Source organism: Parasteatoda tepidariorum, chromosome 6 (genome assembly GCF_982258835.1).
Source record: "Parasteatoda tepidariorum strain Cologne lab strain chromosome 6, Ptep-v5.0, whole genome shotgun sequence".
Lineage (NCBI taxonomy): Eukaryota > Metazoa > Arthropoda > Arachnida > Araneae > Theridiidae > Parasteatoda > Parasteatoda tepidariorum.
Window position 1 is genome coordinate 39,588,774 of NC_141760.1, and position 23,353 is coordinate 39,612,126.

A 23,353-nucleotide genomic window follows, 5' to 3' on the forward strand; every position below is an offset into this window, starting at 1 on the left:
AATCTTATGCGAGAACGTCATCCCTTACTATTATTACTTACTATAACAATTACGAACAATGATAAACTCCGTACTCCTTTATTACTTTATTTTATGAGGAATACAAAGTTGTTTTTGCCAATCGAATACATCTCATTATCTGGGTTATACTGTGTTGAATACAAGAAACCTAGTCGAAAAATATTGCAGTGAGATATTGCTTAAATCATTTATTTAAATCCTTTTTGAAATTGTTAAAATCATTTACAAAATTCGATACCAAGATAATTATATTAATTTATTTCAGCAACATTGCATATTCAAAATAGCTCATTAAAACTACAGTTTAATATTGACTCAAAAATTTAGTAATAATGTAACTATGAAAAAAAACATTTAATTAGTTTTTTCGAAGCCATGTTTCACTCGAAAACATTTTCATTAAATTTTAAATTAAAAAAAAAACAGAGAATCATTTACTGTAGACCAATTTAATCTTATGCCGTTAGGTAGTTTGGTCAAACATTTCAAATAAATAAAAGAAACATTAGGAGACACATTATGAGCAGAAAACATAATAATATAAAACGTATTAGGATTGAAATTAAAGTGAATTGAAATTGAAGTGAATAAAACTAACAAATATCGAATTATAAAGAAAAACTATTAAGGAAGACGGGATAAAAAAATATCAAAAGCAGTTTGATAATTGGATGATGTTTGAAGGTGTTTATAATAAAAGCCTTTATCTGCTCAATTTTATCAGACAACCAAAAACGTTTTCATGTCTTTTTAACTCACTTTCCTCGTTAATGGACCCACATTATTATTATTATTATTATTATATATATATATATATATATATATATATATATATATATATATATATATATATATATATATATATATATATATATATATATATATATATATATATATATATATATATATATATATATATATATATATATATATATATATATATATATATATATATATATATATATATATATACATAGAATGCAATATTATACATGTATATATAAATCTATATAAAAATAAAAAGTGTTGTAACTTATCAGCAGCAAACTGCAGCACATACCTTTAAAAGTACTGCTGGGTTTCGTAATAACAATGTGACGAACAGCAAATCTGTAGACCATGCTACGATCAGAACTTAAAAACACAAAATATGAATTCAAATATAAAATACATAATCTAACGAAATCTGAAGCACGATGCCCTTGAAATTCCTTCTCTATATAATTTTAAATGCTGCCCTTTATATAATGCTTAGTAAGAGCATCTTAACTTCATTTGGCTAATAAATAAATTTACAATTATATTAAAAGAGGTGATAAGGAAAACACCTGGAAACAAATCTTTTTCACTAATTTTAAGTGTTTCAAAGTTCCTAGATGGGATATTTTTTTACCTCTTCAGCTATTAAATAAAAAATGCATATTTATTAAGAAAATACTTCAAATTCAATTTCAATTGAAGTGTCTAATTTATATTAGTTACCACAATTATAATAAATATATTTGAAAACATATCTTTTAAATTTTCAGTAAAAAGCATACTCATTTTTATTTAGTTGAAATTTTACAAATTACTTTTGTTTCAAGTATGTATTTATTATCTTGAATTATTTTTTATATGCAAGTTATATTAATTTTACAATAATCTGGACATAGAAAGGAAAAATAAATGCTAAAAGTTCTATGATCAATTTAATCTCAACATTTTGCAGGCGTCTAGCATTAACCTATTTAACTTAATTCATTTGCTTAAACATACGTTAAGTAAAATACGTTTACGCTACGTTACGTTATAAAACGTATTTAACTTAATCCATTCTGTAAGAAAGGTCAAAATAAACGCTCCCTCTCTATTAACATATCGAAGTCCAGAAAAAATTTGGCAGCAGTTGATTTGTATTAGGCCTTGTGTGGGCACTCAATTATCCCATTCTTATAGAAAACAACATGAGAAAAACGCGTCTTTTATGAAAGGGTCTCTAACATTTGGTAAGCAAACTCTATCAAAAATACAGTAGTAAAAAAATTAACTTATTAGCAAAGAAGTACTGGTTCTGTATCAGTGATTAGTGTAACTACAGTTTTGACCCTCAAACTATCAATTACACGTTGCAGACCGATTATTCAGCGACAGATAATGTTATAAGAACTAAAATAAACGAGTTTTCTAGGAGTGCAATAAGTCTCAATTTAAAAAAAAAAAAGGCTTTTACCAAATTCATAATAAAAGAGCGTTTATGCTACGTAAATACTAAGTTCATTTTGAGAATGAATCATTTTCTCATAGACAATTTACGCTAAAAAACTAAAAGAAATTATGTTTTAAAAAATCCTACTATTTCTCACTCAAAACTAAGCTTTTAAAATAATTAGTTTGTAACAATTGAAAGAGTTTTCTTATTTTTTTTAAAAAATAAAATTAAACAATTCACGATTTTAATTTCGCAAATTGTTTGTCAATTATCTTTAAAATTGGGAATTCAGTCATTAAACTGTAGAATATTTATTTCAAATATAGTTTATAGTTTACTACCAAAAGGACTTTTATAAAATTCCATTTGTTCTACGCCCATTATATTTCATTATAGTTTATCGATTTTTTTTTTATAATTTAAAAATACTTAAGAGATTAGTAACTTATTACTTTGCGTAAGTGATTAGTAGTTAATGGTTGTGATTCATTTTAGCTTAATCTAAAATGGACAGAATGTAAATGACTGCAATTAATGAAAATGACAATTTTCGCCTGTAAAATGACGTTTTTCTTAAAATATATTAATTTATTTTGTCAGATGAATAAAATATAATTATATTAATTTCGTCTGTTTTTAAAAAAATTCAAATGGCACCTCCTTATGCAGCCTTTAATAGACATTTAATAATATAAACTTTTGTGCTGATATGAATTGATGGAAAATATAACCTTAAATCAAATTTACAAAAAAATTGAATCGTTCATTTAAACTTTAATGTTCCCACAAAGAGAAGCAAATTGGCTTGTATTTTCAGATATAACTAATGGAAAATACGCATTTAAAGCAAACTCCTTCTACCGAGAATATGTTATTTGGAATATGTTATCCAATGGAATTACCTTTAGAAAACCAAACTCTTCCTACACTTTTGTGTTATTTATGTACCGCATAAAGCTTTATTTTATAAATTTTTGTTCTTGGTATAACATTTAAATTCAAAGCAACTTGACATCTTCAGGCTTGGTCATGAAATGGATAATGCACGAAGAGTGATAAAGTAAACTTTCAATAAATTCATCAGAAAACAATAACCACTAAAAAGCATATGGGACAAAAGCCAATGGATAATGAAGTCGGATGGATAAATTCATCAAACTCCATGGATAAAAAAATCAATAAATCCATTGAACTCCATGGGTAATAAAATCGGTAATTCCATTAGACTCCATTAATAACACTTTGAAGTTGTTATATCAGAACAAATGATAGTACAGTAAAAACTTACACTCAGTGCTGACAAGCTGATGGAAAATCACTTACTAAGATTTAAAACCCTTATAAGGACATATCACAGATAAATTAGTCAAGTTAGAGCCTTAGTCTTGTAAAAAGTACTACATACAATAAAAACTTCATTAAAATAAATAAGAGTAACGTCTACTTTGTCCGAAAAAGAATGCATGTTGTACTTATTTTTGAAGATTTATAAAAGCTTGCACGTGCAATTTAACAGATCTCTGTTTATTATATGTGCTGCGCTTATGGCATACACCATATGGTGATTACATCTTCGATCATAAATTCCGAGATTATGTTTGAAGATAAAATTACTTGTCATTTTGTATGCAGATTCTTTTAGACAAATTGTTTTATAAAAAGTGCTTGCATAACATCGTTCGATAATTTTCGCATTTAAATGACGTTTGTTTCATTTTTCCGATAAATTCAAGAAATGAAGATTATATCTAAAATAAACAAATGAATAAAGTAAAATTTCTTTTTCGGTGCCATTCTCTACTACAATGCATATGGAAATTTAAAATCTACCTTACAAACCTCCCAAAGAAGTATTTCAAGTTGAATAAAAAGTTATAATTCGATTATCATACCCAACAGTAAACATGAAACCATCCAAACGACATCTTATTGATATTAAGAGAAAAATTCAATTCACTATACTTTCCAAACCGAAAAACGCTCTTTTTTCTAAAATATTTGATGCTGACAATAAAACCCTGAAATTAATATGGATGTCAGTTTTAATGTTAGGGTTTCTAATATTATTTTATCAAATATCAAATTTCACAAAACTGTATTTTGAATATCCTGTAATAGTCGATTTAATTCAGGAGGAAAAACAAGTACCCTTTCCTTCTATTACTTTCTGCAATTTAAACCGAATTAAAATGAAACCTTTTTCACGACTTCAAATTAACGAAGTTCAATATATATCTGAAGGTCTTAGTTGGTTTCAGGGCTACCTTAATCTTGAATCAAATGATTCATCGGATAAGAATAAAATGGATGCATTGAAATTAATAAACATTTTTTCAAGCATGAGTGATGATGCTTTTTTTTCAGAAAAAGATGCAAAGGATCTTTATATTCATTGCTTGTTTAATGGAGAAAAGTGTTCTCCAGCTGAATTTGATGCTCTTAAAACTTTCAAATATGGATACTGTTTACACGGGCATAACTTTTCTGATTCCCATAACAGAGAGCTAAAATTTTCATCTGACAACTCGTTACAGATGATTTTAAGTTTAGATACAGATTCATATAACGAATCTATATCACCAAGTATTGGAGCAAAAATTATTATTCATGACAAACATGAGGCTACGATGGTTTCAGAAAAAGGATTTCATATCAGTCCAGGATTTAAGACATCTATAAAAGTCACAAGTACTGATGTAGAAAGATTACCGTCCCCGTATCAAGATGGGTGTAAAGATTATAGAGCGCTTTCAACTAACAAAATTGAGTGTGCTTATGAATGCATTCAAAAACAAAACAATAAGTGGTGTAACTGCGTTGACCCGACTATTCAAACAAAGTATTATTATGGAACATATTGTAACATGACAAACTTGGATCACCTTAGATGTTTGTTCAACACCATAAGAAACACAACGATAAATGGAGGCGTCGTTTGCGATTGTCCGTTGGACTGCGTAACGACAAATTATCATACGCAAATGTCTAAAACAGTTTGGCCATCAAAAAGTTACTTTAATAAGTATTTGAAAGTTAAACTTAACCGTTCAGAAGAAATAAGAGACTTCAGAAAAAACTTTGCATCGATTGAAATTGTTTATGATACATCTGATAGAAAGATTTTTCGACACAAAAGTAAATATTACACTTGGGAACTTTTAAGTATTATTGGTGGAAATCTTGGGTTATTTTTTGGATTGCCTTTTGTGGCACTGATTGAATTAATTGAGTTGGCCTTTTTGCATCTTAAAATTTGCATTTTAAATGTTGTCTGATGCATCTTTCTATGTACATAGAATTTAGAGCATGCCTGTACGTATGAGCATTTGTATTCTATTAATTCAAAGAGGGCAATGATTTGTACTCTACTTTCTACGAGGTTAAGTTTGTGTCCAACATCGGAAATACGGAAATCCATTGTTGTAATCCACTGTTATGAATGAAACTTTCTTTTAAATGTATTGCATTGTTTCTCATATAGGCAAGGCGGTTTTTCTATAAACTATTATTTTCCAAATTTATTTTGAAATTTTTTCATTCTGATAACTTTTTCCGTCGAAGTATTGAAAAAAAACGAAGGCTTTTTTTCTTTCGCATGTACTGTGAAACAGCACCATTACAAAATTTTTATCTTTTAAATTTATTTCTTGTACATATACAGACCTCTGTATTCGGTGCAAAAAAACTGCTTAATAACCCATGACAAGAAAACGAAACATGAACAAGAGGATCATTTTTTAGCGTCTTTTTTTTATTTACGTCGCTGTTGTTGTTGTTAATTTACGTCGCACTAGAGCTGCACAATGGGCTATTGACGACGGTCTGGGAAACATCCCGGAGGATGATCCGAAGACATGCCATCACAATTTTGATCCTCTGCGAAGGGGATGGCACCCCCGCTTCGGTAGCTCGACGACCTGCGCGCGAAGTCGAGCACTTTACGGTAGCACAGTTTAATTATGTGACACCCACAGAAAGTGTCACATAATTAAAATATTTATAGCAATATAAATGAATTTAATCTAATTTTCATGAATTTTTAAAGCGATTAGTGGTGGAAGTCTTCAAATGTAAGTGAAAATTAATTCAGATTTAAATAACTATTCGATATTTGTCTTAACTAATCTGTTCTCTTGTCTTGTGTATTTATTTATTTTCATCTTTATTTAATTTTTTATTGGGAGCTTTGTGGTTTTTTAAAAAAAAACTGTTTTGTTTAAATTATTCTTTCGTGGTGGGTTTAAGAAGCGAGTATCTTGTATAGAGAGTTCTGAACATGTCAACTACACTGTAAAAAAATTCCTGATCAAATTACGGTATGCATCATCCGTAAAATGCAGTTTAACGTAGAATCATTTTTACCATTAAACATTATACCGTAATTTTTACAGAAATATTTACTTAATTAGAGTGACTCAGTGATTTTACGGTAATCATTACAGTACAAATTGCGATATATTATCAAATTTTTTGTTCCAGTAAAAATGAGAAGTAATAGTTGTAATTGTTCATTTACGTCGCACTAGAGCTGCACAATAGGCTATTGGTGACAGTCTGGGAAACATCCTTGAGGATGATCCTAAGACATGCCATCATAATTTTGATCCACTGCGGAGGGGTCACCTCCACTTCGGTAGCCCAACGACCTGCACGCGAAGTCGAGCACTTTACGGTAGAACAGTTTAACGAGGACCAATACCGCACACCCTCGGTCCCTACACAGACTGATCCAAGTGGTCACCCACCCGCACACTGACCGCAGCCAGTGATGTGTTGACTTCGGTGATCTGCTGGGAACCGTGTTTATTTACGTCGCACTAAAGTTGTTGGCGACGGTTTAGGAAACATCCCTGAGGATGAGACCGCATACATACGTCACATCCAGTTTGTTTTACACGAAGTACATATTCACACAAATTGTAATTTTGACTTGAACCAGAGCACGATCAATCCAATCCAATATCCCCAAAGGTTTCGAAATTGTTATGGGAACTTGGAGTACTATGCGACTCCAACAGATTTAGCTTGCACAAGTTACCATTTTATACGCCGGCAGTCTTTGGCCGGCTGGGATTGAACACACTCCCTCTCGGACATGTGCCCAATACCCTACTAGTCAGACTATCGCATTCTAAGAGAACAACTCAAAAATCCATCCAGGAATACATCCGAACTCATAAAAGGTTCCTTATCTTTTTAACTTCAAGAAATTGTCATAATCTAGGGAAGCAACATGTACCAGCTTACTGTTAATTCAACTCAAAGGTTTACTTAGAAGTTCTTTGAATGTTTTAGCGATATAAAAATAAGCTCAAAAAACAAACACGAAGGTTAACAGGCGTCAGCGACTAAAGAAAAAAATCAATTTTGACCTCGATGAAAATTCCAAATGTTCGTATTCTACTAATACATCTACAAGACGATACGATTTTAAGACATTTAAATGTATTGAACTTCTGTACTTAAAATTTTTGTAACTAAATTTCAACTATTATTTTTTAATTATCATTTAGAAAACTATTTAACAATAAAATATGTATAATTTTAATAAAACATTTTTAGAATATATAATACTAGCTATAATAAAACTTACTGAATATTATAACAAATTTGCTTGAATATATGTCTGAATATATAATACTAAACATAAAATACCCTTTTTAATATCAAATTACTACACGAAGTGAGCTAATATTTACTTATTCAAATGCACTATATAGCAAAATGTTGATTTTAAATGGCGTCAATTAAAAATATTCTCTATCTTAGGTTTGTCTTTGACTTTTGTATTTTTTATTGAAAAGTTAATGGGTGTTCTATTCATTTTTAAGTGATTAAATTTGATCTTTTTTTCTTCTTCAGCCCCCAATGCCTAGAACAAGGCAATGTTTAGCCAGCTGCAACCGTTATCACCAATCTAGGGTCATAAGTTTTTACTTTTTAACCATTTTATGTAAAGTTGCTTAAAAAAATTCATTAAAAACTTTTTCTAGAATTAAACCTTACGTTATAGTGTTACATTTAAAACTATGTAGGTAAAAATTTCGGTTGTTGATTTCTTTAATCTAACTTTAAAAATTATTTCTCAAACAAAAAGAACCTTCGATTTTAAATTTTTTCGTAATCAGACTTATATCGTAAGGCATGGAAAGTAAAGAATAAAACAAAAATATTGAAAATTGTCTCAGCAGAGTTGACAAGAAAAATACTTGGAATGATCATTTTTTATATGGGGCAAGGACACAGCACCCAACTGCATTTCTTATACTTTAAAGTAACTTATCTTTGGTTACTTTAATGTAACTTATCTTAAATCTTTAAGTTACTTATCTTTGTAAAATATGATTCACTCTGAAAATGCTGTAGGGGAGAGTGGGGTCAATTGTAACAGGGTACGATTGTAACAGAGCAAAAATTTCGAGTGTCGGGTTTTAGATTTGGTTCTTAGGTGGCGCACAAGGTGTATTTAATAAATCTACATATACACCCCTGCTGGCAACCATTTCTAGGTACTTTTGAAAGAGTTACATCACAAAAGATATTTTCACGCTACGCAAGTAATTTTTTTGGTATTAGAATATTATATTGCAACAAAGTAATTTTGTTTAAATAAATAAAAATTATTAACCGAATATGTAAGTGGACACCTTAATTAACATTTCAGAAAAAAAAGATTAGTTTTGTTAATTAACTAGCATTGTTTTTAACAAATGAAGCTGAAATGGCGTCTTGGGGACAATTGTAACAATAAGTAAAGGGACGATTGTAACAGCTGAAAATAAATAATCTTATGCTTACAAACAATTACTTAACTCTTTAAGAACCACCAATAGTTTCCTATATCATTTATATTATGTTGCATGTGCATTATTTTATTTGTCACCTTTCACAGCATAAATTAAAATTTTTAACCCCTTAAAGTTAAAAGTTTAACCCTTTAGGTCTCTGCTCATTATTATTTTTACTCCTAAAATATCACTACTATTTTGATTAATAAAAAAATATATCACAACTATGATAATATGTATAATTAACTATGTTTTATTTGAATTTATGAACTGTTACAATTGACCCCGTAAGTGGGGACAATTGTAACAAGTGCACGACTGTCGAAAATTGTTAATTACTAATATAATAACATTTAAAATAAGGTATTTATTTTTTTTTTCTAGTAGAGAATAGTCTACTTTACTCGTCTGTCAATTGATACTGATAATATATTGGATTTTTTGTTAGTTAAAAATAGTTAAGTAAAAAATGTTACAATTGACCCCACTCTCCCCTACTCTTAGTATTGACTCAGTTGTAAGCATAGTACCCTTTTGAAAGCATTGTATTCTTAGTACGTTTCGCAATAAAGCATTTTTTGACTAGTACACTTATTTTATTGCATTACAATGGTTGGGGATATTCTTTGCATAATTTGGTAACTCCTAAAACATTTTTAAAAAGTGTTAATAATCCTAAGAAACAAAATGTATAATGCACAAAATATCAAATTGAATATTTTAAAAAGCTTTTGGTCTACAGATAAAATTTTCAAAGTTACTAAGAATTCATTTTAATTTATTAATGAATCGTCAAGTTTGAATTAATTAATGCAGATCATGCTGCAAGTTACAAAATAAAACCAAAAGAAAAACCATCTCTGAAATTCTTTTATTGAAAGATTTTAACTTTCAAACCCTCAATATACAAGTCAATGTCGACACTGTGTACTTAAAATCCCCTTTTAAGCAATTAATATAGCATATTAGTAAAAAATGATCAAAAAAAGAAAATCAGAAGAACTCTACATCTAAAAAGTGTATTTTAACGTACTGGGTGTCAATCTGAATGCTTTGAGGAACTATCTTTAAAAGTGCAAATTAAGGCAGACGAAATTTTAAGCCCCAAAATCAGACAAAAAAAATTTCTTCTCTGAAAAAAGTAATTTTTCACAGGTTAGGACTTTTGACCCTCGAAATATGAGAGGTAGTCGCAATCTGCACATCATATTTTGACGATTTGTCCTTCGTCAATCGTTTTAATCCTTTTTTTGAAAGTTTATAAATTCAAAAATTGTTTTTTTTTTAAACTTTAACTCTTGCCCTGTAACAAATGTTTGAACTTCGTCAATCTAATATGGGACACTCTGTATCTTGTATAAAATAAACTACAAAAATAGGTTTTATTTTTCGCAAGATACCAATTCGAATTTTCTAAGTTCATTGAAATTGATAACGACAAAATTGAGTAAATATTTTAATCAACAAGAAAAAAAAAATTCTACAATATAACTCTTAAAGATAAACATCAAAAATATACATTTCGATCAAAATAAAATTCCTGAGAAAATTTTAAACTAAGCTCTATTTTCCTTTAGTGTTCTTTTTCGAATCTTGTAATTCAGCGGGTTCATGGGGATCTGGCAGCTTCTCTCTAGATGGTGTCACACCCCAAATATCTTTTGCATATTCAGAAATGGTTCTGTCACTCGAGAAAAATCCAGCAGTTGCAATATTATTTATAGCCATTTCTGTCCATTTAGTTCCATTCTGCCGGGAAAATTTTATTATATTTTATTCAATTTATTATTTTTATTACAAACAAAAAGACAAATTACATCGTAGTTGCACAACATTCAGATAAGATTATATACAAGTCACTACAATGTAATGGAAAATTGCAATGCGTGCTATTTTTTACGCTTTAAAGAAAATTACATTCGCTGGCGATGATTGCTTTATAATATTTTCAAAATATCATAATTACAAAAAATAGTAATTTAATGTATGAAATTATTGTTCTATATGAATAATTATCCAGCATCATGCATCTTAATATTCCCTATAATAAGATTTTTTTCTTCTCTTTTTGTATTAATATGTGTATTTTATAATTTAAATTAATACAAAATCAATTTCGATAATTGTGAACGCCTGGCCTTTTCAATTTTTTTCACCTTTTTCCAGTTAAACTAATGGTAAAACCCTTATGTAAATTATACAAACATTTCTGAGAAACTAAATATCTTTCAACTTCATATGCTTCAATTATTGTTTCATAATGAAAAGAATGCTTAAATTTGTAATAATTATTTTAAGCAGAAGAGAAAAATTGCATTGTTATTGCACAGTATTCAAATAAGAACATTAGACACATTTCACTACAAAACAATGAAAATCGGCAATAAGTGCTATTTTTTACAATCTCTTATTTTAAAAACTGTATCAACTTGCGATGATTAATAATTATATTTTTAAATACCCTAGTTACAAAAAAAGTTAATTTAGTACATAAATTATTGTTCTAAAATGCATAATGATCAAACAACATGCATCTTATAACTATAATATATATATATATATAAGTAAAATATAATATATATTTTTCCTTTTTGATGTAATCTGTGCGCTTTATAACTTAAAAATTAAAGACAAAAATAAATTTTCTATAATTTTAAATATCTCACCTTTTTGCAGTCGTTTTGCCTTGTTCTAGTTAATGATAAAGCATTCGCGTAAATTTAAATGAACTCGCGTAAACAATAATAAAACTTTTCTGAGAAACCGATAATCTTCCAACTTCATTTGCTTCAGTTACTTATAAAAAAAATTTTAAAAAAAATGCTAAATAGCACTTTCTTACCAGATAAGTCTCGTTAACTTTTTCTTGGCATTTCATATAATCTTCATAGTCAGCCAAAACATAAAATCTGCAAGTATAAAGGAAAAATTAGATCTTCAGTTCAAGTCAAATAATAATGACATTTTTGGTTTTAGGAGTTTTGTAGGAGTTAGTTCAGTAAAAGATAGTATGTTCAGTTACAAACGATTGATCTTTTAACCTTTTAAATTCCGGGAATTCCTTCTAATTTCTTGTTTCGAATCCTTTATTTTTAAACTATACAAGGTTCACCGCAATCACCACCGTTAATATATATATATTAAAAGCCTTATTAAATTGAGATCGAAAAAAATATATTCATGAGTGGTTTAAGATAGATAATAAAACTAGAAAGAAAAAGAAATTTCATTAAAATCAGAAGAATCACTGCCGAAGAAGGCCACACTGAAAACATCCATTATATTATTAAATATGGAGGAGCTTCTGATAATTTAAATTTCAACTCCTTTTGGGTTTTCTAAAGCAATCAAACAGGTTTTAATGCTTTTACGTATGCAGTGGTTGAAAATGCAGAATACACTATAAATATATAAAAACTTGCAATATAATCCCTTTATTCATTAAAAAGATTCTCAAATGAAAAGTCATGTTTCCAAAATTATTCATTTCACTAAAAACACAATTGAACAGCAAAGTTATATCTTATGAACTTAATTTAAACTTGGAAAATTTTCTAAATACATACTTTACAAATACCTGGAATTTCCTCTAGATTACGAGATACAGAGACATCTTATTCCCTATATGGAAATGGAGGTGTTTTAAGTCTTAACACCCCCTTCGAACAATTTAAAAATGAAGGCTGAGATCGCCTGGTTAGTAGCAGAGTTGGCCGTTGATTACAGTAAACGATTACAACTGTAATTGATTACAGATAATTACAGCTACGTAATCAATTACTTGTAATCACGATTACAAGTAGTAATCAATTACTTGTAATCTTGATTACAACTTTCGAAAAATTTTGATTACAGCTGTAATCATGATTACAATTTTGATTACAGTAATCAATTACTTGCAATCACGATTACAAGTAATCAATTACTTGTAATCGCGATTACAACTTTCAAAAAATTTTGATTACAGCTGTAATCATAATTACAATTTTGATTACAGTAATCAATTACTTGTAATCATGGTTCCAAGTAATTGCGATTGCAAGTAATCACAACAAAAACGATTACGAGTAATTATGATTACAAGTAATCAAAATATATGATTACATGTAATCATGATTACATATAATTTGATTACATGTAATTGTGATTACATGTAATTGTGATTACATGTAATTGTGATTACTTGTAATCAAACTATACGATTACAAGTTATTACGATTGTATACTATAGTCAAATTTTTTATGTAGTAAGTATTCACGTGTTTACATATTTTTATGTACATAGAATCTACGCATGCATGAACGTACAATTTGCGATTCCTATACATACAATGTATGCACAGACGTTGTTTGTACGTACAATATTCATAATTATATTGTAATATACTTAATGCAATGCGCATATGCTTAGTACATATAATTATGCAATTATGATACATGTAGGCATGTATGTTAGTTTGTACAAAAAGGCAATGTTTTGTATCTTTGTATACAAAGACAATGCATGTATGAACGTATATGAAAAGAATGTTTATGCGTTTGCATGCTTTCATGTACTTAAGTACATATATTGTATAAATTTACGATAATAGTACATATATACAATGTACGTATGTATATAAAATTGTACGTATTTACGTACAATATGTAAGAATGTTATTTAAAGGTGCAATAAATGCACATATTTGCGTAAATAAAATGCGTACATGTATACATGCATATTTAGATGTACATCGATATATGTGCACGCAAAGTATGTACTTATGTACAACTTACGTATGTACTTGTATAACTACATACTTTGTTAATACTTATGCGCATGTAATGCATGGTTGTACAAAAAAACAGTTATATGCACAATGTACGCATGTACATACAACGTATACATGTACATAATTACAAGTAATGTACAAATACATGCGTACATTTAAATATATGTAATTACAATATACACATACATTGTGCATACATTAAAAAAATTTATATGAGTAAAGTTATTAAAATTTGTTTTAAATTTTATTCTAAGGCATATGAAACTCGACCTCATATTTTTTAGAAAGCAAACGATAATTTTATTTTGAATTTCTAAATATTAATTCCACACATAAAATTTACCCTTTTTCTTACCATTTAAAAAATTTCTATGAATCATGCATTATGTTATAAAAAAAATAAATCTGTATTGTCAAACATTTCATGAAAATACCTGAAAATAATTTTTTATTCAGAGAATTTCAAAATGATATAGAACAATTAAAGCTGAAAACTAAATTTAAATATCGTTTAATTTTGTCATTTAACTTGCTTGAGTCATTAGAAGTTAACTTACATGCATTTTATTTATTGCATTGTACACATATTTAGACATAAATGTAATGTACATATGTATACGTGTAATGTATGTACGCATGTGCAATGTATGTACATACATTCATGTATTGTACGTGCATATATAGTACATATGGATATGCATACATGGAACATACTACATGTGTGGATACATTCATTGGACATATATACATTGCACCATATGCATAGATAGAGATAGCATGCATGTACAAATGTAAAATTTGTACGAAAGAATTATGCCCAATATATTTATGTACATATGTACTGTATATGTACACACATATGTACATTATATGAACATTATATGATCATTTCATCATATGTACATTATATGATCATTTCATCATATGTACATTATATGAATATACATCTGTACGCCATATGTATATACATCTGTACAATATATGCATCTCAAATGTGTGTATGTACGTACGTTATGCATGTCGAATGTATGTAAAATATAAATACGCCCAATGTACGTACAATCGTACACAAATATATTATGCTAGTTGGATACATACATTGAGCATGAACATATTACGTATATGTACATAAATACACTGGACATGCATATCATGTACATGTATACATACATATATTGTACATCCTACAGATATTATACTGTTCATAAATAAATTTCACATGCATGCATGGGACATACATTGTACAGACAATTTATGTACGTTCGTACAAACACAAGAACTTGTATATACATGCACACATGAACATAGATATACATTTTATATACACAAATATTTGCATAAAATGCATATATTCATTGTGTATAAATGTACATATCTACATTGTTTGCACATACATACGTACATATATTTTATACCTACAATATAAGTGTATGAACATGTGTGTGAAACTAATATGTCTGAACATATGCACTAGATAAAATCATATGTACATACATTTTAGTTACATTCATTTGTACGTATACAAATACGTACAAAATGCAGTACATGTTAATACGTGAAAAATGTATCATTATGAAATACATTCTACTATCTACTGTAAAATATAATCATTTATAAGAATACAATGGTCTTGTAATCGTGTATTTAGATTACATGTAATCATATATTTTGATTACTTGTAATCATAATTACTCGTAATCGTTTTTGTTGTGGTTACTTGTAATCGCAATTACTTGGAATCATGATTACAAGTAATTGATTACTGTAATCAAAATTATAATCATGATTACAAGTAATTGATTACTGTAATCGACTATGTAATCATGATTACAGCTGTAATCAAACTTTGTAATCACGATTACAATTGATTACTGTAATCAATATTGTAATCATGATTACAACTGTAATCAAAATTTTTGAAAATTGTAATCTTGATTACAAGTAATTGATTACTGTAATCAAAAAATGTAATCGATTACATTTTTGGCCAACTCTGGTTAGTAGGACGTTTGGCTCATGTTTGTGAGAACAGGAGTTCGAATCCCACAGAATAATTTCCGTGTATTAAATGGTAACAGGAGTAGGTTAAATCTAGTGGAGTTATGAAGTCCTCCTAGTCCCCATAACAGATCAATACCTCTGGGGGAGTCGCGATGGCTCAGGGGATAGAGCGCTCGCCTTCCAATGAGGCGAACTGAGTTCGAATCCCAGTCGATACGAATTCCGCATCCGGTTTGCACTGACCACAGTGCTGACGAGAAATATCCTCAGTAGTAGACGGATCATTTAGAGTCCCCTTGCCGTCAGGCTAACCATGGGAGGTTCTCGTGGTCTTCCTCTCTATGTAACGAAAATGCGGGTTAGCTCCATCAAAAAAGTCCTCCACGAAGGCAAATTTCTCCCAATAATCGATCTAGGAGTTCCCTTGTCTTCTGGATTGGGTTCAAAATTACAAGGCTACGGAGTTGAACATTAGTAGTCGTAAACTCATAAAATTGGGTCGGCTGTTCAATGACGGTTATAAAATTATAAAATAAAATACCTCTTGGGTACTGAATTGAAGACTGATCGTTCTCTGGTTCAGGTCAAAATTACGATATGCGGATGAATGGAGTGTGATTGGGTCGTTTCTGTAAGACGAGCTTTAACGCGTGTGTGTGGCTGAAGTAGTTTTTTAAGCCATAGATGTCACCACTGAAAAAACAAGATAACCACTCTCTCCCTTAAAAATTCGTTTGATTACAAACAGGCTTGCTGATTGACAAGTGACATAAATAACAAAATCAGGCTTATTATATTGCCTCAAGCTTTTCAACTGAATTAACTTTTTATCATATTAGAGGACTAAATTTGTTTACCTATCATATTTCAGAATAACATCTACTAGATCCTTAAACTGATCCGGATTCTGTTGACTGAAATATCCCCCTTTGATCTGATCAATAGCACGTTTTAGTTCAGGCAGCCTTTGATAATAGTCCATTGCATTGTATCTGGAATATTAAAGATAACACACTTAACAAACTTTTCTATATTTAAATATCGCTAACTAAGCAATTATATGAAGAACTAATTTGCTCCGATTAGAAGAACCTTAATTTCTCAATCAGACTTTATACCTTCTACAGAATCACACTTTCACTTGCATTTTCTTAAAATTTACTAGTCAGTATTAGCAATAGTTTAGCAAAATAAGAGAAATTAAAAATTATAACAGAAATATGACTGGTTTGCTGCTTACTTCATTAACATGAAACAAAAGTTAAAAATCCCTTTGGAATATAAAGTTCTAGTTTTTAAAAAAAAGGTTTCCTTTGGGGATGCAAGTTTGTAGAGTTTATAAAAGTATTATTTGGGGTACAGAAGTGTTAATAGGAAAATGTATCATAAATACAAAATGTTATAATGAAACAAATAGTTTCTTGAAACTTAAAGTATTTTTAAAAAAATTTGTTAATTTTATTTTACTGTGTTTGATGTTTGATTTTACTCACACATTAAAAAACATAATGTAAAAACTATCTTCAGTGAAAAGCAAATAGAATGTTAAGATATATTAAAGTTTCACATCCCTAATCATGATTAAGTAGTATGAACAACAGAACCTGAATATTGACAACTTATTAATCTAAATTCGAGATGTACCGGAATAGGGCACCAGGAATCCAGCGAAAACTGAATCTTTACTAGACCAGCCCGCGTGAAAATCGGATTTATTACCAATTCAAGTATTTGTCAGGTGAGAGTAATAACTATTAAGTAAAAACTTAGGAGGACTGATCAAATTCTAAGTACCCAATAGATCTTTAGAAACAAGTGTTTAATTTCTTATATTATTATTAGTAGTATTATAACTGTAGAAATGAATTAGAAATCTTTGAAAGTAAATTAAAAGGGAAAAAAAACTTTTTTCTTACCCAAAACAAAACCTGTAGGCAACAACACTCAAAAGCAATAGGGAAGGGGTTTTTCCCTTATGATATTAAATTTATAAAGTGATATTCTCAATTTTGATCTGACGGAAATAAAACTATTTTCTCAGCTTTTAGTAACATAAATCGTTGTTTAATTTTTTTTTTACTATTTTCTTCTTAGTTTTTTAGTGTAGAGCTGAAAAATTATCAAAATCTTGCTTAAAAAAATTTTTACTCGCTACATTTAGGTAACAATTTTAACTTGCATTTTTATAAGCAGAGAAGTACAATAGCTAACTAGAAACTTATTAATTGAAAAGTTAAAATTTAGATACTCTATTAATTATTTTTTATGACAGTTGGATATAACGCATTCTTATAACTGTCACAAAACGAACAAAGCTTGCATTCTCATCAACTGCGGAGCTTCAATAATATGAATGTTCTAGTTTTAACAGTGGTAAAAAATTGAATTGCAAAATTTCAATATGACAGGCACAAACACCAGTTATTCACACTTTGAATGCTACCCTAATTTTACACGGCTTGCTTGCCTGGCCAAAATGATTTTCTCAGTATGAGTTCCATATTTTGATGAGATATTTCTTTAAACCATTTTAGTAACAATAATAGTATAAAAAAAGTAAAAGGATTAAAAATTTACTCGAATTATGTGTTTCTAATAATCTTGGCTTCGGTCACCGGTGACCCCCATGGCATTCAACGAGATAAAAACATAGTAAAAAAACATATGTTGCGCCATTCTATTTTCATCAAAATAAATCTTAAGATTTTCTATTCATCAGTTAAAAATATTTTTAAAAGTGTTTCAATTTGGCACGAAATTAAAAAATAATGTGATTAAAGATGAATTTCATGAGTGAGTAACCATATGTTTACCTGAAGACATCGTCCAAAAGGAAAAATAGGAACGAAAACTAAAGAAAACTGATATGAAGTGGTCAAAAATAATTTACCCTCTCTCTTGCAATTTCTTGACATCTTCAATAGTCATTCCAAAAATAAAAATGTTTTCTGGTCCCATTTCGTCTCTCATTTCAACATTTGCCCCATCTAATGTGCCAATAGTCAAAGCTCCATTCAGCTAAAACATAATATTTTTCAATAATTACTAAGCAGAACGAGATTCTGCATGCTTACTACTAATACTGTCTTAATACAAAGGAAATTTCCTTTGCCCCCCCCCCTGTTGTCTTTTTATCCTTAAAAATTTCAGGAATATTTTACGTATAAAAAATATCAAAATACGTTTAACTAAAACAAATGGAAAAATCATAATGCAGTGGAACCTCCCGGAAAGACCACCTGATATAGCCACCTCTTCTATTTACGGTGAGGGAGGTCCTCTTGTTGGAGGCACAGAATTTTTCAAATAGACTTTGTGTTATAGAAAACCTGTAAGAGAGACGATCAAAACCTCTCCCAGGTAAACCTCTGCACCAAGTGAGGTTCTCATTTAGATAGCTGTTTTTGACGATCTCTGAAAGAGATCTTCATCCTCATGTTGCAGTCAGAGCGCACTAAAGACGAGACTATCCAAGGATTTATTTTTAGAGTTGAAAGTTAAATTTCAAACAAAAAAGCTTTTTTGGAAAAAAACCAAGCATTACAAACAAACCTCCTTTCGTTTTTTTAAGCTAACTACGTTCTATAATATGAAATTAAATGCGAACGAAAAGCATAGCTGTTCATTTATTTAAAATAGTAGTCATCATAATTGTTAATTTCTTTTACTCATAAATATCAGTAGGGATCATTATTATTGACGTTAAATTTTATTCATAGATAATAGTATTTCAGCACCAAAGAAATGATACTGATTAAATAGCTTGCGAAAAATCATGTACCTTGAATAACATTTTGAAGTCAACCCATAAGAATGATCAACCTTCATTAACGTCCACTTTACTGTGGTAGTCACTCCCCAGAGGTTTCACTGTAGTTACCCTACTTAAATGGAAAAAAAAAATAAAGAAAAACTTTATTTTTAATTTATTCCATGCTTCAGTAAAAAAAAAAAATTATTTTTTATCAAAAAAAAACGAAAGTTCTGGCACAATAGTGATTGGTTTCGCTCACTATCGCACGTTAGTCCAAATATGCATTTCGGTGTTAGATAATTCATTGTTATTGTTACTTGTTCTTCAAAGGTCTGACGGCGTCAGACCAGATTCATAAATCTGTTGACGAGTAAAGTGTAGATGATTCATGAATGTTTTAATGAACTATTCACAATTTTAAGCATTGAAATGAAATAATTGAATGACATAAATACTTGGCATTTTTTACACTATTTGCGACAGAAATTATTTTTGCATGTTATTGGTTGAACGAGCTTCTGTTACATCTTAATTTCCCTGAACGAAACACAAATTGATACATGGATAGATTGTATAGTTTATTATCACGTGTATCCGAAGGGGCTATATAGCTCCAAACAAAAATGGTATTATGTGATAAGTATCAAAATTAAACAATAGGGGAGAGTGGGGTCAATTGTAACAGGGTACGATTGTAACAGAGCAAAAACTTCGAGTGTCGGGTTCCAGATTTGGTTCCTAGGTGGCGCACAAGGTGTATTTAATAAATCTACATGTACATCCCTGATGGCAATCATTTTTATGTACTTTTGAAAGAGTTAGATCACAAAAGATATTTTCACGCCACGCAAGTACTTTTTTTGGTATTAGAATATTATATTGTAACAAAGTAATTGTAACAAAGTAATTTTGTTTAAACAAATAAAAATTAGTAAGCGAATATGTAAGTGGACACCTTAATTAACATTTCAATAAAAAAAAAGATTAGTTTTGTTAATTAACTAGCATTGTTTTTAACAAATGAAGCTGAAATGGCATCTTGGGGACAATTGTAACAATAAGCAAAGGGACGATTGTAACAGCTGAAAATAAATAATCTTATGTTTACAAACCATTACTTAAGTCTTTAAGAACCACCAATGGTTTCCTCTATCATTTATATTATGTTGCATGTGCATTATTTTATTTATCACCTTTCACAGCATAAATTAAAATGCTTAACCCCCTAAAGTTAAAAGTTTAACACTTTAGGTCTCTGCTCATTATTATTTTTACTCCTAAAATATCACTACTATTTTAATCAATAAAGAAATATATCACAACTATGATAATATGTATAATTAACTATGTTTTAGTTGAATTTATGAACTGTTACAATTGACCCCGTAAGTGGGGACAATTTTAACAAGTGCTCGACTGTCAAAAATTGTTAATAACTAATATATTAACATTTAAAATTAGGTATTTATTTTTTTTTCTAGTAGAGGATAGTCTACTTTACTCGTCTGTCAATGAATACTAATAATATATTGGATTTTTTGTTAGTTAAAAATAGTTAAGTAAAAAATGTTACAATTGACCCCACTCTCCCCTACTGCAAGTAAAGTTTGAAGAAAATTATAGAAAAATAGACGGAGAGTTAAAGCAGTCTTTGCCTAAGCTGAATAAGTCCCATGTAAGAGCTAGGAGTAAGACTCCTAAAGTCATTATCTCTCAAAACAGAAAGAAAACTCAATATACAGAATTCAAACCAAAAAAAAAAAAAAAGTAATTTAAAGTTTGATCTAGTGATCTTTTTTTTTCAATTACTAACATGCCCTCTTTTACCATCTTAATTATTCAATGGTCTAATCTTAAATTTCTCATTAATTTAAGCAAGAAATATTTTGAATTATAAATTTAAACACAAAGCTTTCTCTCTTCTGTTTTTTCAGGTTTACGGATTCTCTATCCTTAAAATATGGTGGTAACCGTACTCTAGCAAATATGGTCCCAATAGTTTAGTCGGGAGAGCAGTTGAAATTTAAACATTTAAACTTCATTCCACTTTATGTATTTCGTCATAATTTTAACTAAGATAATTCAACAAAATTATGCTTAAATTTCTATATCTGACATCAAGATCAAAAGTTGTTCAGGTCATTATTTCTTTTTATCAGTGCATTGTACAATCAGTGAAGCGGCGCAAAAAAATATTTACCAACATTAGTCAAATGTAAAGCTAATGAAAACAAGTTCAATTTAGGACCATATATGCTTACATTGACCATCACTCTGCAGTTTTCATGAGCTATTTACTAATTATTTAAAAAAAATCTCAATCTACATTATAATAACAGAGGTAATCTATAGAAAGGAAAATAAGCTCCAGGGGTGCAAATTGAGAGAAACTTTATGTTAAATTTTACAGCTTAAGAGCCAGTTGCAGTCATACCACAGAGATTCAAAATTAAAAGCAAAAATCCAGAAAGGAAATTAAAAGCAAGAATCAATTTCTTTAGAATAAATAATACGTATTATGTTTATAAATAAGTATTATTTTACTACACGATTCAAAATTTGTATTTTAAAAAAGTTAAGGTAAAATTTCCTGTTTTGTTAATAATCGGAAAAAAATTTCAGATTTTTTATTTTTTATTTTTAATATCTGATGTTTGATGCTCAAAGATTCAAAACGAAATATTTAATTTAAAACTTCTTAAATGGAGTTAAAGGTTACTTGCGTCAGATTTATAGTTATTGAGCTCTCGCGAGCAAATTAATTAAAGAGAACATTTTTAAAAAATAACAAATTGCAAAAATGTTTTCACCATGAATTTCATATTGCCTGTTCCGGATGCTTCAGTGCCGGCTAAAGAAATTTGTTCACTCAAATCTGAAGCTGGAATCACTTTTTCTGCCAGAGTTACTCTGTAGTTCTCTAGATACACAAGTTTAAGTTTGTCACCAACTATTGGGTCATTATTTATTACTCTTCCAACATTGCATATGAGCTTGATGATCTGCTTTGCCATGTGATATCCTGGAGCGGCCTAAAATTAAACATATGGGTGAATGTTACTGAAAATCCTGCAGCCTGTTTTTTTGACAAATATGATTTAAAGGTAGATATGCAATGATTTCACAAAATGTCAATAACCGATGGAATTTTTAATCTGAATAACAAATAAGAAAAGAAATTTAAGATTACCTTTCCACCAATCATGACAGTACGGGGAACGAATGGAGCATTAGGTTTCTCTTTAATTCTGTTGTACATGGTGATAACGTGCAGCAAATTCAGAAGTTGCCTTTTATATTCGTGTATTCGCTTGACGTGTACGTCAAAGATAGATTCAGTATTTAACTTTATGCCATAGTCTTTCTCAATCAAATCAGCTAATTTCATTTTATTTTCCTGTCGAGAGAAGAAAAGGTTAATTTTTCTTTCATAAAATTGTTATTTATTCAACATTTGATTGCAGTTAATAAAAGAAATATTTTATAAAAGAAAGTGGCATACGTTTTTAACTTGTTGTATTTTCTGTACGAAGCTAGAAGACTTTAAGAATGGTATTATTTTCTTCAGTTGCTCTAGGTGGATAATCCACTCATCACCAATTTTCTGAAAATTTAATAAATATATATATATGTAAATATAGAGAGAGATAGAAAGTAAAACTTTATACAGTCGTTTTATTAGCTACATATACCAGACATGTTTAAAATTCTCGTCTAAAATAAAATGCCTTGTCTAAATGGCCTATTGCCAGAAAAGGAATTTGTGACAAATGCTAATTGGAAGATTAATGAACTTAAAAACAGAGTCTTGAATTTTTTCAATTCA

The 23,353-nt window shown here is 29.2% G+C and overlaps 2 protein-coding genes across 2 annotated transcripts in view; one reads left to right on the plus strand and one right to left on the minus strand.

Annotated features, from left to right (window-relative positions):
- The first annotated feature begins 4,401 nt into the window (after positions 1 to 4,401).
- On the plus strand, positions 4,402 to 5,487 carry LOC147807788 (acid-sensing ion channel 1-like). The gene has a single exon (XM_087166815.1). It carries the CDS (start codon positions 4,402 to 4,404, stop codon positions 5,485 to 5,487), a length of 1,086 nt encoding a protein of 361 aa, XP_087022941.1.
- A 4,956-nt stretch (positions 5,488 to 10,443) lies between these two features.
- The window catches only part of LOC107444046 (glycogen phosphorylase), a 39,219-nt gene continuing 26,309 nt past the window's right edge, over positions 10,444 to 23,353 (minus strand). The window contains exons 12-18 of the mRNA XM_016058096.4: positions 23,030 to 23,131; positions 22,718 to 22,924; positions 22,338 to 22,559; positions 18,664 to 18,791; positions 16,631 to 16,765; positions 11,843 to 11,909; positions 10,444 to 10,749 (exon numbers count right to left, since the gene is read on the minus strand). Coding sequence (XP_015913582.1) covers positions 10,564 to 10,749; positions 11,843 to 11,909; positions 16,631 to 16,765; positions 18,664 to 18,791; positions 22,338 to 22,559; positions 22,718 to 22,924; positions 23,030 to 23,131 — 1,047 coding nt within the window. The 3' untranslated portion in view covers positions 10,444 to 10,563. The remainder of the gene's footprint in view (positions 10,750 to 11,842; positions 11,910 to 16,630; positions 16,766 to 18,663; positions 18,792 to 22,337; positions 22,560 to 22,717; positions 22,925 to 23,029; positions 23,132 to 23,353) is intronic.

Excerpts from the sequence above, each read along its gene's own strand:
- LOC147807788 (XM_087166815.1), top strand. The coding sequence starts at position 4,402 with ATGAAACCTTTTTCACGACTTCAAATTAACGAAGTTCAATATATATCT.